The 18,573-nt window shown below is 38.6% G+C and overlaps 2 protein-coding genes across 3 annotated transcripts in view; both read right to left on the reverse strand.

Moving 5' to 3' along the window:
- The window catches only part of pcp4b (Purkinje cell protein 4b), a 679,051-nt gene that overhangs the window by 403,215 nt on the left and 257,263 nt on the right, over positions 1 to 18,573 (reverse strand). The window lies entirely within an intron of this gene.
- The window catches only part of igsf5b (immunoglobulin superfamily, member 5b), a 190,574-nt gene continuing 181,428 nt past the window's right edge, over positions 9,428 to 18,573 (reverse strand). Inside the window, exon 8 of one of the 2 annotated variants that reach the window (XM_028800190.2) lies at positions 9,428 to 12,797. In XM_028800190.2, coding sequence (XP_028656023.2) covers positions 12,684 to 12,797 — 114 coding nt within the window. In that variant the 3' untranslated portion in view covers positions 9,428 to 12,683. The remainder of the gene's footprint in view (positions 12,798 to 18,573) is intronic. The other variant, XM_028800189.2, reaches the window with a different exon arrangement.

The raw sequence follows: 18,573 nt of genomic DNA on the forward strand, positions 1-18,573 counted from the left end.
CGTAAGAGCATCCCTTATATACGATGGAGCATTCGATCTGAAGAAAATATGAAGTTGGTTTTAAATTAAAAGTCGTTGAAGTGGCAAAAGAAATTGGTAACTGCTGCTGCAACAAAATTTGATGTGTCTAAGAAACTGGTGCGAAATTGGAGGAAGCAAGAAGATGTAAAAAAAAATTATGTGTCATTTTTTTGAACGGGCATATAAGTTGGGGTCTGATTTTATGATCGATTTTTTGGGTTTCAAGACCCGACTTATACGTGTGTATATACGGTACCAATTGTTATCTCATAAAATATACTGAATTATGCTAAATTTACTTTAGCATGACAGGATTCATGATAAATAGGAACACATTATGTCAATATATTAATTAATAGCCTGACTGATTAGTTCATACGTAAATGTCTGACAGCTTCCATAAAGTTCACACTTTCAACAGTAATGCACTTAAAGGCACATCCTTTCTTATCAGTAATGGTCATTACAGAACTGTTTAGTGTTAGTTCTTTTTTTCAGTGCACTCCCTTGTTTTTTCACCTCAGCCTTAAGACAATCAAATATAGTAAGTCATCAGCTTTACAGGAGTTGAATGAAAAGTAATGTCTCTAATTTCTTATCTCATCAACAGGTGCTGTGGTGGGTTGGCACCCTGCCCAGGATTGTTTCCTGCCTTGTGCCCTGTATTGGCTGGGATTGGCTCCAGCAGACCCCCGTGACCCTGTGTTCGGATTCAGCGGGTTGGAAAATGGATGGATGGATGGATGGATCAACAGGTGGAAGCACTAGCACATTTTGTAGGTTCTCTTCTATCACTTCAGTTGGTGGCAGGTCATTACAGTAAATGGTAGATTTGCTGCTGTCTATGAAATGCAACCCTGTGCTGCACCCTTCTCAGGGTGATTTAAGCAACAATTGAAGTTCCAGATGGCAGAAGGTGTTGGTTCAATCAAAATTCATCAACGTATGCAAACTGTTTACATTGATGACTGTTTTCGAAAACTGAAACAAGATCTTTGTGGCCATCACTACATATCCAATGAAGAAGTTGAGGATGCTGTCAGGACATGGTTGCTGAGCAGAGTCTGGACATTTGCCATGATGGAATCACAAAATTTGTTTATCATTGGCAAAGATATATGCAGTTATCTGGTGTCTGGGTATAAAACTTAAAATACATAATTGTAGTAAAGAGAAAAAAACTGATAATATCTAGTATGGTAAATATTTTGAATGTTGTCTTTATTTATAAAATTGTCTTTATGCTTTCATTTTAGTGTAATATTGTTTAAATCAGTGCGGGTACCCATTTGCTGAAATTCCAAAGCAAGAAATGACTGGCCAACTATCCTGGGGGAATACAGGTGGGCTGAGATGAAAAGTCATTAACAGGCTGGACTGGGGATTGAAGACTTTGCTTCAGTCAACTTGCAACTGTTGTGCCAGGAAGAATAAAGGGATCAGCAGATAAATGAGAGGTAAATACAGAAGCCTCAGGCAGAAAGCTGGACGATGAAACCAAAACACGAAGCCAAACTAATACTTACTGAAAAAATCAGAAGTGGGTCAGAATATTCTTAAACTTATTCAAACAACAATTGCAAACAAATATGGAATTTCTTTGAGGAATCCACAAAATCAGATAAGGAAGTGAACCCAAGGAGTGACTTTTATACACCATGATTCCCAAAATCACTTGATTCTTGACCTTTGACATTGCTGTTAGTAACTGCATAGCAATCAAGCGACTCATAAAGAAAGCAAAATAATGTTGCAAGAGAATGCAAATAAAAAAAATAATATTGTAATAATTACCACCAAAATGCTGATTTTACACATAACAAAATAATCATCCAAAATTACAGTTTTCCAAAGTATTTTGGAGCAGAAGAACCTAACATCATAACAATAATTGGTTTCACAAGGTCAGCCTGCAATAGAAGGGACAGGAGGAGTTTATGAGCCTGTGGAAGGGGGAGTACGTTTTTAGAAATATAAGTACGGGCCAGAATGGGGGCAAAAACAATACTTGAACAGGACTGGAATTAAGCAGGGCAGTTGGCCTGCACTATGATGTTCTGTTGATCTGGGAGGTACATCAAGGAAGCTGGGCTAACATAAAGACAGGGTAAAAATTAAATTCTCTTGGCTGCCATATTCAGACAGGCCATGCTGCCTATTTGTGTCACTCCATTTAAAAGCTACTTGTGAGCAAAGACCAAGCAGAACCAGAGACCAATCAGCATATTAAGATGGAGTGCCAACTGGTATTCTAAGCAAGATGAACTAATTATTATCCAGGTTGTATTAATACGATTTTGCCAACACTCACCTTTGCACTTATATTTGGCACATACAGTATTATCTATAATATACTGTATGATGAATAAAACTCTAAATACAGTGGAACCTCGGGTCACGAACGTCTCGGAACATGTACAAATCGGGTTACGACCAAAAAGTTTGCTAAACGTTTGCATCTGTTCATAACCACACACTTGAGTGACAAACAAGCCAGTTTCCCTTCTGGTTCGTACGCGCCGATGATTTCCGCACGTGTTCAGTCTCTCCCTATATATTGTTCTCGGTCAGACATGCGTGCAAACTCTTTGTGCTCTATTGCTTTTGCATTAATTTTGCAATTAACCATGGCCTCTAAGCAAGTGTGAGTGGTAGTGTTGGCGAGAAGAAAGGTTAGAAGAAAATTGAAATCGAATTAAAGAAAGAAATTATTGAAAAGTATGAGCGTGGCGTTTGTGTCTTGCCACCGAGTACAAGAAGTCAAAGAAGAAAGAGGCCATTAAAGCAGCTGATGTTGCAAAAGGACAAAGCCGGTTATACTTCCTTAGAAGGCTGGCTTCCTTCAACATCTGCAATAAGATGCTGCAGATGTTCTATCAAACAGTTGTGGCGAGCGCCCTCTTCTACGCAGTGGTGTGCTGGGGAGGCAGCATTAAGAGGAAAGACGCCTCACGCCTGGACAAACTGGTGAGGAAGGCAGGCTCTATTGTTGGCATGGAGCTGGACAGTTTAACATCTGTGGCAGAACGAAGGGCGCTCAGCAGGCTCCTATCAATTATGGAGAATCCACTGCATCCACTAAATAATGTCATCTCCAGACAGAAGAGCAGCTTCAGCGACAGACTGCTGTCACTGTCCTGCTCCACAGACAGATTGAGGAGATCGTTCCTCCCCCAAACTATGAGACTCTTTAATTCCACCAGGGGGGGTAAACGTTAATATTTAACATTATACATAGTTATTGTCTGTTTTTTTCACCTGTATTATTATCATTCTTTAATTTAATATTATTTATTGTATCAGTATGCTGCTGCTGAAGAATGTGAATTTCCCATTGGGATTAATAAAGTATCTATCTATCTATCTATCTATCTATCTATCTATCTATCTATCTATCTATCTATCTATCTATCTATCTATCTATCTATCTATCTATCTAGTTTCATGTATAGATTATAGATACACTATTGATTCATTTTCTCATGTTTGGGAAAAATATTTACAACAGTTGTGGCATCCCAGCTGGGGCTCTTCCCTGGAGACAATACCTCCCCCGGGATGCAAGAGGGCAGACCCCCTGGTTTGCACCAGAGCCACAGGACTGGAGCGTTGAAGCTCAACCCAATTGTGGCCCATGGCGACCACCAGAGGGCGCCTGGAAGATTCCAGAGCCCTAAATTGCAGCACTTCCGCCACACCAGAAAGTGCTGCAGGAAGATCATGAGGGAGCACCTGGAGCACATACAGGTGCAACATAAAAGGGGCCGTCTCACTCCATTCGGGGAACCGGAGTTGGGAGGTGGAGGGCAGAGCCTGTGAGTGGAGGAAGTGATGGTGGCAGAGAAGAGAGAGAAAGAAAGAAAGACAGGACTAAGCTGTGATTTGTAGATTTGCACTGTGTGCTGAAAAGGAGAAATAAAATATGTGTCTGCGTCTGGGCTGATTACCACACACTTAAAAAAATAATTATATGAGCTGCAAAGTGTTCTTTTGACACAAGTAAGCATAATTCTGCAGGGACTGGAACCACAGACTGGACTTGTACTAAAGAATTCTTATAGGAATTTTATGTGTACATAGTACAATGAAATTCTTAATATGCATGACAAATCAGAATAGTGTCAATCAGTGGCAGATGGTGAAAAAATTTTGGGCAGGGGCTCAGTTTTTTGGGGAACAAACTGAAGCAGCACTTATCATTTATATAGTGCCTTTCACATCTATCTATCTATCTATCTATCTATCTATCTATCTATCTATCTATCTATCTATCTATCTATCTATCTATCTATCTATCTATCTATCTATCTATCTATCTATCTATCTAAAAGGAGTTACAGTGTTAACCAAGCAGAGGCCTCAAGTGCTGGAAGAGGTGGAAAAACTGTTGCTAGTGTGGTTGAACGAGAAGCAACTTGCAGGGGGTAGCGTTTTAATATTGTTCATTGCATCAACCTCATCGATAAAGCCTGGGAAGACGTCACACACTGGACCTTGAACTCAGCCTGGAAGAAACTTTGGCCTGAATGCGTTCCTGAACAGGATTTAGAAAGATTTGAGCCGCCTGTTGTGGATGAGATTGTGTCCATGGGCAAGAGCATGGGTCTTGAAGTGGACAATGAGGACATCGAGGAGCTAGTCCTGGATCACAAGGAGGAGCTGACGACGGAGGAACTCACTGAACTTCAGCAGGAGCAGCATAAGTTGCTCACCGAGGAGCAGTCCTCAGGGGAAGAAGAGGAAAGGGCGGTTATAAAAAAGTGATGCAATAAAAGCCATCATAAAAAAATGGGACAAGTGCCAGGATTTTGTCCAGAAGAACCACCCTGACAAAGCAGTTGTGAACAGAGTGATAAACATGATGAACGACCATGTCGTTTCGCATTTCCAAAAAATTTTAATGCGTAGGAAAAGGGAAGTCACATTAGACTGCTATTTCGCGAAGTCTGATCCACCATCTAAACAGCTAAAAACACCAGAAACCCAAGAAATCACAAGAGAGAAAACACCTGAAGGAGAACATCCCTCCATTGCGCAGAGGGACTCTCCCTCAAAACTGTAACCTCCTCTCCATCCAGCTTCCTCCATACTTCCTTCATGCCAGAACTCGACTCATGCAAGGTTAGTTTTTGTATAAATTAAGGATTTTTCAAATTTTCATTTTTTTCCCTGTGCTTAAAACTCATTAAAAAAAAGTGTTTACAGTGAGCAGTTTGTAAGGCTGTAGCATTAACTCTTGCAATGTTAGTTTTCTCTGTTCAAGGTTTTCTCAGGTTTTTTTACATTTAGTTTACTGTTACACTGTGCATTCTATGGTATAATGAACTATTTTTGTGCTTAAAAATCTTTAAACAAAATATATTTACATACAGTTCATACGGTCTGGAATGGATTAATTGTATTTACATACAATCCTATGGAGAAATTAGTTCAGATCATGACCAAATCGGGTTGCAACCAGAGTTTTGGAACGAATTACGGTCGTGACCTGAGGTTCCACTGTACCTGTTTGGGTACTGCTTGTATCTTGTTACCTGATGTCATAAATATCAAAAGTAGTGTAACATATGAGTGCTATAGCAGGGATTTGAGGCATGTTGTTCAGATCTACATAATAAAGAGTAAAAAAGGGAAATAAGAGTCACCCTAAGACACTGTCATGAGCAAATAGTAAATAAAGAGCATATTCTAATAACTATTTCTGTGTTTAATTTATTGAAATATCCCCATCTAGTCGTGACTAATAGACATGGAGGCTTTACTTTTAATTCAATCCTCATGTTTCAGTATCTTTCACAATATTGCAAAGCAACAAATTGAGTCAGCTATGCATCTGAATTCCATAATCATCAAGTGTTAGTGCTTGCAAATGATATATGCTTTAATTATTTCTGTCATTGCATTGTTTCTGGAAACTTGTGCAAGAGCTCTTAAGCCTGTGCTCAGTGATGAGTTCTCTACAAAAAGAATTTGACCTGAAATAATAGGAACAGAAAATAGATATCTAGTTAGGCCCCCCTTTATTATTTGTGCCCCTTTGGTCACATGACTGAAGCATAACTAATGTTGCAAATCAATAGATACTGATCTGTGAAGCCAAGGCCCCCATAAGTGCAGGAGCTAAGTGCATAGCCCAAGCTCACTCCTGTTACCAGTCTCCTGGAGCACTTAGTTCTGAACCACTGAGCTCCACTATAAGCATAGAAATGTGAAATATGTTTATATTAACATTGATTTCTTTATGCTTTTAGGTGTCATTAAGGATTTTTATTATATCAAGAATTATACCTTCAAATTTTCTGCATGTTAAAAATACTGTATGTGGAACAAAGAGAAAGGTCAAGGCTTCAGGCTGACATCCCATTTAGATGGTAGAATAGTTTCAAAAGTATGTATTGGTATTGGTTGTAATGGTTGTTTACCTTTATTCACCTATTCATGAACACAGATGAAATTACTTCAGTTAATGACAAACTGACAGTTAGAAATGATTAAAAATGTACTGTGTAGTCGGAGAAGGTGCTTAGGTACTGAGTAAGGAGAAAAGAGGAACAGAGTTGAGGTGTTTGTACACATTATAAAATAAGGTGTTGATAGTTTTTAATTGTATTCCTGATTGTGCATTGTGGCAGACGGCTGGGTGCCACCCCCAGCAGGGATGCCCAGGAAGACAGGAGGAGGGTTCATGCCTCCTCCAGAACACGAGAGGGCGACCGCCCTGGTTCCATTAGGGGCCACGGGTGCAGGGCTTGGAAGCCCAACCCTGTAGGGGCCCGTGGTCTCCGCCAGGGGATGCCCCTATGCCTGAAGAACCCGGAACCCCAACACTTCCGCCACACCAGGAAGTGCTGGGGGGAAGAAGACTGGGAACACCCGGAGGGCTTCTGGGAACACAGCCGGCACTTCCGCCACACAGGGGAGTGTCTAGGGAGTGTCGGGGATCACCTGGAGCCCATCCGGGCACTTATAAAAGGGGCCGCCTCCCTGCAAAGAAGGACTGGAGTCGGGTGAGGAGAGGACAAGGTTTGGAGGCAGGAGAGAGGAGGCGGCCTGAGAGCAGGCAGAGAGAGTGAGAGCCTGGACTTTGGGGGAGATTGGTGCTGGAGGCACTGGGTTTGTGCACATTTTGGACTTATTATTATGTATAATAAACGTGTGGTGGACTTAAGAATTGTGTCCATCTGTCTGTTTCCGGGCAGCTTATCACAGCATATTTCCTACCTACCATGTAAAAATTATTGCATGTTGTTTCAGCTTATTTTGTTTAACAGTTTTAGTTGGTAAATGTTGGTTCAACACCTTACTAATGCCACCAAGAAGCCCATTTTCCCACTTTTCCCCTGCTAGTCCTGCTAGTTTCTTAAGGAATTCAGCTTGGCTGGGGGTGTAAGGGTGATACATGAAGTGTAAGTGTCATCTTGGTGGCCCTCAGCTCAAATGAAAGTGTGACTTGCCATACCAAATTAAAGAGGGCACTGCCAGTCTGGTCCTTTACCAGAGTCTGTTAGTGCTCTGAACCATATTTATCTTTTTTATCTTTAGATTTTGAGTCATTAATATTTTTACTCCGAAATGCTGGATTAAAATGTGATCTAAAACATGACTTAGTTGCTTTTAACAGTGTATTTATGTCAACATTAGATTTAAAAAGTGTTTCTATAAATCAGTAGTTTTAGAAAAAAAGTTTCTTCCAAATGCAGAGATTTTTTGCTACTTCATATTTTTCAGACTGTAAAGAAAAGAAAACATGACTAAATATGGATCAACTAAAAAAATGTTTGATACACAAAATGTACAGGGTGCAGGGTTTTGTGCTGCATCCTCACAGTTCCAATCTTCTGGGTTCAAACCATGCACCTGGTCGTTGTCTGCGGGGGCTTGCATGTTCTGCCTGTGTTTGGGTGGGCTTGGCTCCTTGCTACCGGTTGCTTCCCAGGAGCCTCTTGAACCTGTTACTGTCAATAACGTAACTGAGGGATGAGCCAGTGGATGGGGACACTTACACAAAGCAAGGGGTAGGTGCCTAAAAGTGCTCCAGTGCTTTTATTAAAAACAAGCAAAAAACCAAATAGTGTCCAAAAATGTACTGCAAAAATGTCCAATAAAAAATTATCCAATCAAAACGCAGTGATAGTGGAGATTAAACACAATTTCATAAATAATCCATTAAAAAGAAATTAAAACACAGGCAGATATCCATCCTTTAAAAATACAGTCCCCGGCGCATCACCCAAAAAATGGCTGTCTCCTCAGCTTACCCCCAGGCAAGGTCTTGCAGCTGAAGAGACGCCTGACAGTTCAGCCAGCCTTCTGTGCCTTTGCTCCTAGGCTTGGCCCACTGTAGTCATCTCTGGTTCCTGTCAGGGCAACACCCCAAGCCTCCAACTCCTGCTGCCAGGCTTGTGTCCCTGTGGTCCATGGCATCACCCCCGGTACACCTCACTGAGCCTACCATTACCCCTGCAACTCCCACTCCCTTTCTCCTGGCTTTATACAGAGTCACTCCAACAGAGCGACCTAGAAGCTGGAGTGACTATCAACCCCTGTGTGTGGGCCACACACTCTCTTAAGGAACTTCCTCCCGGCTGCCTGCCTTCTCTCACGCTCTCTCTCGTCAACTTGCTTACAAGCACAGGCTCCCTTCTTCTTCACTCCCATCTTTTGACCTCTAATTCTTTCACTCTTTATTTTACTTTTTCATCCCCCTTTCTTACTGAGTCGGCTCCCTTTTTGTCTGCCTCCGTGGGCACAGCGTCTCAATAGAGCACCACAGGAAGCCCATGAAACAATTGAGACAGACGGTACCCTCACATGTAGGTGCATCTCTCCCCAATTACTCCACCAACCTCTCACAGCTGCACGAGCATGCACACCCATGAACATTGGGCAGGCCAATCAATTATTTATTCATAAAATGGGCCCCTGACTATTAAGCAGCAGACCTATCATTATACCACAAGCTCCCATAACTCCAAAGATGTGTTGGGAAGGTTAATTACCGATTGTAATTTCCCTTCAGTGTGGGTATGTGTGCCCATAGGTGGACTGGTGCAATATTGTTTCCCATCCTGACCATGGGGCAGCTGAAATAGTAAAGCCACCACACACACACACACACACACACACACACACACACACACACACACACACACACACACACACCCCAATTGAATTTGAGGATCTGTGTCTGCAATATACAAGAACTGTTATTATGTTTCCAAGGTACTGAATGTAAGAGAGGTTTTGCTATTGATTACTTTTATAATGGAAATGGGAGCAAGCTTTAGGTTTGTAAAGAATATATTTTTGTACAAATAACAGATAAGAATACAGTCTGAGATATTACCACAAAAATTCCTGGTAAAACTCACAATGAACACATTTGTCAAAAAGAATCGATGAACTTCCTCTTTAACCTCACTCTCCTTGGATGGCCACTTTTCACAACTACTCTGGCCTTCACTCAGTAGAAGTTCTTTGGGGTTTTCTTCTACCCCTTTCTCACAGGTCTCTCAGTTCTAATTCTCATTAATGTTTTTTTTGTTCATAATATACCCGATACAGCATTACATCGTCACAAGAGACAGAGAATGGAGCCTTAGTTGCAGCTTGGTGCATTTGCTGTGTATCCTTCAATAAAACATCACTTGCAGAGTCTTTCTTTGAAGTATTAACATAGCAACATTTTTGGCATCATATTCTTTTTAATTAGCATTTAATAATTATATATAACAGTAAACATTTTAAAAATAATGCTCCAGTTTCATTTGTGAACTGTAAGTATATGATTTCTATGGCAGAGAAAAACCCTACCATCACCTTGTGCAACGTATAAAATCAAATCTGAGATATGGTGTGTGATATATATCAATTTTTATGCAGTTCATGCATTATAAAAGAGACAAACACTAGCTCATGTTTATTTTACCAAAGCCAATGTAAATTAAAAGATATTATTTTATTATGCAAAGAGATACATCTCCTGTAACTAAAGGGTAATATTTCTCATCATTAATTGCAATAATATTTTAAATTATTGTGGATCTTATTATCACCCAGCTATTGTTTGCAATGTGCTGTTACACTGTCCACTTTCATTCCTGCCTCATTTCATCCATACTATAAAAGCTATACTGTTATTTAAAACTTTGCTTAAGTGATATACAGTCATAGATATTCAATTCAATTCAATTTATTTTCGTATAGCACTCTTCACTGAGTGGAGGTGCAGAGCACTGTGATAGTTCTCAGGTAAAATGCAAGTATAAATTTTACAAATTACAGAATTACTAGTCATAAAGGCACAGCTTTGTTAAAACACACATAAATCAAAGTAGAAATTAATATTCATAGAAACCAGCAAAGCTATCCATTAATTAATTACTGAATTCTGGACTATGGCCAGTTGACAATGGAGGAGAGGAAAACAAAAACACCAGTCAGTAACATCTCTGGAGAAAATAAACCTCTGGAGGTTGATGGTCAATTGTAGAAGATGGAATCAAAGACAAAGTCAGGCAGAGTCACTGTCCTGGAGACCTCAGTCAAGTAGCCACCCACACCGTCCTGAGCATTCTGTAGAGTCTGTGTTAGCCGTCCAATCTGATGACAGAATTTTTCCATCCAGTGAATCCAATGTTCCCAGTATCTGAGATAATCAATACGCAATATACCCTTTGTCACTGCCTTAGAAAGATTTAACTTACACACTAAGTGGGCAATTATCAATTTATTATTTATTATTACATCTACCTAATATCCATGAGTGAGTTCTCATTTTCCTTTTAAAAAGCATGATATGGACAGAGTAATGTGTCCATTCCAAAATGTCCATTAGTTTTTGCATATTTTCTGATGTTGGAACTCTATTCTGAATAACTTGTTCCATCTCCAATGGAATGATTGAGTTCTAGTGACTGGGAAGACTGCATTTAGATTAATGAACTGTCATTTTTCTAAATCTGTTCTTGGATATTCCCTGCATTGTATTATGGACTTTTAGCCTGCTGATAAAAGACGTTCAGAGATGGGCACATTGCAGCCATGATATTCCATACCAATGTAGAATGACATCCAAAAATGACTTTACTCACATGAAGGCCACAAAAACATACACCCACACAATTATATTTTTTCAGTGCTTCAGTGTGCAACGTTTGTGTTCCCTATCCCATTGCAGCTTCTCGTTTTCCCTAACACTGTTGTGTCACCTGCTGGTATACCATTTTGGTGACAAGGTATGACGTGTTATGTATTCTGATACCACTGCAGTTTCTTCTGTTAGTTGACTGACTTTGTGGCATCTGCTGGCAGGTTTGCTAGGTCCTTAGAAAATTTATAGCCGAAGGACAGAATAAATATAGTAAATTTGTCCAAAAAAACATTGTTCAATACCTGAGGTAGACCAAATGACACACTGGAAAGCGGGGGGTGGTGTCAAAAGCGAGAGGGTTAGATACATACCATTGAAGTCCAGCTCCCATTCAATGATCATACAATGATAAAGAACATATACAAGTACAAATAGCTGGAGATGGTGCCAGATGGATGAAAAACTTGGTAAAAATGTGGAGGGGAATTTGAATATATCCCAAAAAATAATGTTTTATAAAAAATAGCCCAAAAAACACAAACCGCAAAAGCTTATTATTTCCCACAATTGGGTTGGAAAACTGGGGGCCTGACAACACTGTCTTGTTGCTTTTGTCATGTTGACTGCTATTATTAACAGCCTTTTTCCAAAAACATGTCCAGTAGTGGCTGTAAAGTGTTGGCTCCCTCTCACTATATCAACGATACTTTCAAGCATAAAAACCTCAACATTTTCAGACTCACACATGCTAGTGCTTCTGGCACAAGCTACATTACCCTAACCTGATTCAAAACCACTGAAATATTCAGTCTTGTGCATTTGGAATTGTACATGTAGACATGATTCATTGATACGAATCTGTGTGTTTTACACAAAAATGTCTGCACAAATGATATTTGTCCCTGACTGAATTGACAATAATATGAGAGGAGAAGGTGACTGTAATAATGTAGCCACTCAATCTACAGTATCTAACATGGCATCACATCTGTACTTTAACAGAAATAAAATAACATTAGCAACCACAAGATTAAATAGTCCAAAATGTTTGGCGAGACCACTAGTTGTCCAAATTTGAGTCTATATAGCAGAATACACACAAACACGAACACATTAACAAACATGAAATTAAGAAACCCCAGTTGACATAATGATAGCATAACTTGTACACCTCTACTGCGGATGTCCCTTTTTGGTGGGCAAGTTAAGGTAGCAGTAATAGCTGTTTGTGAATCCTTAAAATTGAGGCTTTTGTATGAATGTTTCTGCACTCTTGTGATATGATCTTCAGTATACGTACAGCTTGTATTACCTGATGGAAATAGCTGGCCAAAGAAAAATTAAATGAGTTAAAAGAATGAGACATAACATTGGTCATTATCCTCATCACCGGACAAAGATTCTCTGAAATTATTTGTTCAGGCAAAACAAAATAAATCAGGTAAGAATGAATACTTTGAGCCAAGTCAAAAGTCAAAAAAGCCTAGTATGGGATCTTCCAAATATAAACACTAGTTTCAGATAACCTGTTGTAACAAGATGGTGTCCTTGAAAGTGGACATTTCTATCTTTAAACAACAGTTAAATGCCTTATTTTCTTTGGAGATAATGAATGTTGTGCACTGTAATGAGAATTTGCAAAATCCATGGAGTCATCTGTAGATATATTTCTCACATCTGAAACCTGCAAAAAAGAAGAAAATTAAATTCATAACAGTAATAATTTTCTGTTACTTCCACTCACATTTATTTGGTTAGAATCAGAGGTAACAATGGGAGTATTCCATACCAGAATATACTTATGCATATATTCACACTAAGGTAACTTTAAAAATGTAATCATCCTAAAACTTGTTTTTAACACTGCTGGAAAATGGGAGTCACAGGAGGAAACTAAAATGGGAAGGTGCTGTGAGAAGGCAGTACTATATACTGTATAACTGTATTATAATAATAACTAACTGTGCTACTCGTCTAAGAGTAATCAAAGTTGCCCTCAGTACAGTGCACCATCTATTGTAATTTATTTTGAAATCCATTACTATAAATGTTTGTGATGCCTCATGTATGGGAATGACAGAGACATAGCAACCGGATAGACAGACAGACAAACACATAGGCACTTACCCTTTTTTTAGAGTGAATAATATTGTAATAATAATACTAAAAATAATTATATCAAATTCTATTACTATGGTGGCCGCATCAAGTCATGTAGAATTACCATGAAATGTGTAATATTCCAAGGTGACTCCTTGTCACCCCTGCTGTTCCGTGTGTGGGTAATTCAACAGCAACAATCTAGTGTACATCCTGCAGAAGAAGCACAGGATGAGCCGCCTGCTATACATGAATGACCTGAGGCTCTTTACAAAGGACAAAAGTCAACTGGATAAAGAGATTGGCATAGTCAATATGTTGAGCGGCAATATCTGCATGGAAATTGGACCAGACAAGTGGATCAAGGAACAGTAACCATCAAACAAGGAACACTGTCATCAGGACAAAGCACACGCTAAACAATAACACTGAGATTCAAAATCTTAAGCAGGATAAGGTTTACAAAGTATCTAATAGGAGATTAGAGCAATGGTATTCTTGACAGAAAAAAGAAAGAAAGGACCCAAAATAAATACTATTGCCAAATCAAAGTAGTCCTCGGTATTAGACTTGACTCAAATGCAAGCTATTAGTAGTTTAGAAATACCAGTGCCACAGTACAGATTTGGGATAATGGACTAGGGAGATGAACAAAAAGACCAGAAACCTACTATGTATGGTCTCCTACAACTGAAAGCAGGACATAGACTGAATGTAAATCCTCTGAAAAATATGGTTGTGAACCATTAGAGCCTGATGAAAAGACTTCATTCTCCATGACAGTGGTGGTGATGTCTACTTGACACAGCAGTTCCAAATGATGCAAGTGTCTCATTCAAAGAGGTGGAAAAAACCTGAGATTGAGATTCCATGATAGCGGAACTCGAAGGTTCCTGTGATTCTGGACATAATAGCAGCACTGGGAACTGCTTGACTGGGTCTCCAAAAATATCTTAATGAACTGCCAAATAAAGTGAGTTCCACCCAAGTGCAGATTATCACCCTTCTCAGAACTACCCACATACTTAATAAAGTTCTGACTATCAGACAATAAGATCTAAGGAACCCAGTGGGTTCCCAGTAAAAAGCAACCAGCACAAATTAAGAAAAAAAAGAAAAGAAAAAAAATAATAAAGATAAGGAACAGATTGATACATGGACAGGAAGATACAAAACATTCCAATAATGCATGTTCTCCAACATCCAAAGGTTGATTCTGGCTGACTATATTTTATATCGAAAGACATGACGGTGGACACATTTATTTAACTCCAGCCCACATACAACATAATAGTTAAGTTCATCAGGCAAGGCAAAGACAAGCTTATAAAAATGGCCAAGAAGCATGAAGCCAGTAGAGCGAAGTACTGTATGATTAGCAAAGCAAGTGGCATTCGCTAGCAATACCCATCTACCCTGATCAAGATCAATGCTTCAACGAGATGATCAAGCCTGAAAGAATAGAACTTCTTAAAAGAAAACCACTAAATGGACAGTGTTTTAAAAACCTAGAACAGACATTTTTGGACAAAATTGTCAATGTAGTTTAGATACAAAGCTCAAATCTTAAGATAAGGAAACAGAAACCCTGATCATTGTCTCATAGGATCAATCAGTCATGACCAGCTATTATCAGCAGAAAATTCAGAACCACCAACCATTAGCCACATACTGTATAAGCACTGCAATAAAATTCACTATATTAACAGCGGCAGACACAGAAACAACTGAATAACCAGGTATATACATTGGAGCTTGAAGTAGGGGTATATCAGCGTGTTCCACAGCCTACCATTAACATTCAGGATCTGTACCTTCATATAGGACATTACTATCCATACTGATTGCATCAGAGAAACCAGTTGTCCAGACATTGTGTTCAATGACATGAAGAAGTCGTGGGTACTTTTTGACATTGCTGTACCCGATGACCTCTTCATCACAGTCAAAGAAGCCAAACAGACCTATAAATATAAATATCTTCAGATCAAAGTGAAACATATGTGAGATACTAAAGCCAGTAGTAATGGGTTCACTGTGTTCCATCTACAAAGCACCCAAAAAGCATTTATTTTAAAGTGGTGATCCTCAACGCTTAGTGTCTTAATTTTCTACCTAACAAGACACCTTATAAATTGATTATTTCTTTACCATTAGTTAGGTATAATATACCCACATTAGGGGTAGAACTTTGCATGTACTCCTGTCCATGCATATTGCTCTTTGACAATTGGAACTCCATGGTGCTCTAAGCCTTCTCCCTCATTAATTATCCATCTAGTCTTAATTCTTTCATCTGTGCCCTCTGACATGTTGTTCTTTCTTCAAATTCATAAAAGTATTTATACATATATAGCACATACTGTATATAACAAACATATCATTCTTAAACCTGCTTAATCTAAGTCAGGTATGCAGGGGACTGGGAGCCCATCACAGCAGCACTAGACTCAAGACGACCATCCTCTATGCCCATGCATTTCTGGGTCCACTCACACATATGCACTTACACGTGGCTAATCTGGAAATACCAAGCAACCTAACCAGCACATCTGTGGTGATGTGGGAGAAACACTGGGGTACCTACAGGAAAACTCATGTGAACCTTGGAAGAATATTCAAAATCTGTGCAACTCCACACAGACAATAGGATGCTGGACCAGTTCTGCCCTATATACTGTATACATTTTATATACTAGGGGGCTTTGCCTCCTGCTCACTTCGTTTGCTAACCCCCGGGCTGGAACTACCCGCTAGCCACTTTGCAGTTCAGCCGCTCGCTTATGGGGAAACAGAAGTACAATTTAAACAGATTGTTATTTTCATGGTAATTGTTACCTGTGCATAATAGAACTAACTATTTTACATTACGAGTGAGTAATTAACCATATTAAAAAATAGTAAAACGTAATAATTTGAAAGTAAATTATATTTCATGTTGCATTTGAGTTATTCGTTGCATTATACAATCTCATTCTGTTTGGATTTGAAATTAACCTGCAAATACTTTTTAAACTTACACTTTTACTGCAAAACTTCAGTAAAAACAATTTTTTGAATAGATTTTTATCAGTATTGTATTGAAATTTGATTCTGTGTTTGGACTTACATCGTGACAATGCAACGTATAACTGCCTGTGAGTGAATTTAATTTCTTTCTCTCATAAATAAACCGACTTTTTCGAATGTTTGTCTCTGTGATTTGTTAATTGTCTTTGCAAAAGCTATTCTAATTATAAACTGTTAACATTTTAATATGAATCGCATTTCAAGATCTCCTTTGGTGTCTAATGTTATCCGCGGGAGATGTACTACATTACCTTTCTTAGATACATTCTTCTTTCAACAGTAATTCGGCTGGTGGAAGACTTTACAGTGCAAGCTAATCTAATGGGAAACAGTTAACATGGTGTTAATGGCTGCAGATATTCTTCAGGACATTGTAAGCTGATGTTTTCATCTTCTGCACGATCACCACTAACTGTTTCAGCATAGTCTATTGATAAGCATATAACCAATTTGTCATGTAACCAATCGACAATTTTCTCATTAATTTGTTTGACTTCATCGTTTCTCAATGCCAGGATTGCCCGTGTACTCATTTCTTCTGTTGATAACCCTTGATACGCATTTAACCAATTTGCCGTGTAACCGATCGACAATTTTTGCATTAATTCATTTGACTTCATTGTTTCTCTGTGATAGGATTGCCCGTGTACTCATTTCTTCTGTTGGTAACCCTTCAGGATGAAATTCTTCATTAAGATTTCGACATAAGTCTTCTTTTATTGAGAATTTAAAGTGAGGAAAACGTAAAAATTTATAAGAGCTAAGAAAGCAGGAACTGTGTCTGTCAAAAGCATTCACATGAATGAGAGGTGAGAGGACCGTATGCATGGTTGAATATGGTTGAGAAGAGGGCGTGACTTGAAAACATCTCATGGCCAAAGTCTCATCTCACGGAACTTGAATTTACCTCTTTGAAAAAGTCTCGTCTCAGGATTTCCTTTTATAATAGAGTGATGTTTATATTATGACATGCCCTGATAAATCTGTGCTTTTGCTTTCTAGTGATGATTTGATTATGAATAAACTCACTTTCTTTCAAGCATAATTCCGAAAAAATGCTGGATCAGCTGCCTTAACACACACATATCTCATATTTCATATCTCACAGTAAAAAAATCTTTTAAAGTACTTGTTTCTATAAAACAGCTCTTTTCCCAGCCGGGTTGCTTCTGTCTTTCAGAGCCTTGTGGAAGATAACATCTCCACCCCTCAGCAAGGGATTAGCCTGAAGAAGATATCTTTGAATTTTATTAAATCTGAAAAGACAGAAACATCTTGTTGTCAGCTTGTTACTGAAAGATTTATTATGCTTTCATGTATGCATTTAAGATCACTCCTAAATTGTTCTTACAAGAGTGTTATTGGATTACATCATTTGTCTAAGAGTACATCTTTTAATCTATAGTGGGTTGTGTTTAGTCATGTTGCATTTCCAAAAGACACAATTCCCTCATTTGTTTTCATCTGGACCCTTTTTTGAAAAATTCATGGGTCCAAAAAAAATTTATTTATCTTCATATTGTGAGTAAGTTTGCAATATTAGTTAACATTAAGCTGTTTTTGCATTTTGCGGCATGTTGTGTGCAAACACAGTAAGAAAAATGCTGAGTAAATGGAAAAAACACAATGATCTAGAGCTAAGCCAATAAAGCACAATGAAGTGTAGTTTGTACTGTAGCGAATGCTGATTCACTGTTTATCAAAATATGATCAAAAGAGAATGAATAAATGGGTAAAAGTAATTAGTAAGTTTACAGATTTTTTTTTGGCTATACATTTATTTAAGTCAGTTTTATAATGAGACAGTCCTTTTTTCAGGACTCAATGCCAATGCAAAGTCATGATTTCTAGCAATTGTAAATCAATGTTAAAAAAAAATCTGTCCAGCAATGCCTACCAAAAATACCCCCATCAAAAACCTCTCTGTAGTCCATGCTCTTAGGTTGCATCCAAACTATCTTAAAAAAAAGATATACTGTAGATTTGTGTCTGTGATGGTAGTACTAGGGTGTTGTGTCATGTTAGCCATTATGAATGTATTGAGAAATCAAAATGACATCATCTTTTATTGGGTAACTAAAAAGATTACAATATGCAAGCTTTCGAGGCAACTCAGGCTTCTTCTTCAGGCAAGACTTAATCCAACATAATAAACCCTACCCAGGAAAGTGTCCGTTTTCAAACTTTTAAGATACTGCCCACCAAAAGATCTCTGCATGTCACCGTCTGCTCCTAATGGGCTAAATGATGCATGAAAACAGTCAGCGTCTTACAGAATGTTCAATTGCAAT

The sequence above is a fragment of the Erpetoichthys calabaricus genome, chromosome 4 (genome assembly GCF_900747795.2).
Source record: "Erpetoichthys calabaricus chromosome 4, fErpCal1.3, whole genome shotgun sequence".
NCBI lineage: Eukaryota > Metazoa > Chordata > Cladistia > Polypteriformes > Polypteridae > Erpetoichthys > Erpetoichthys calabaricus.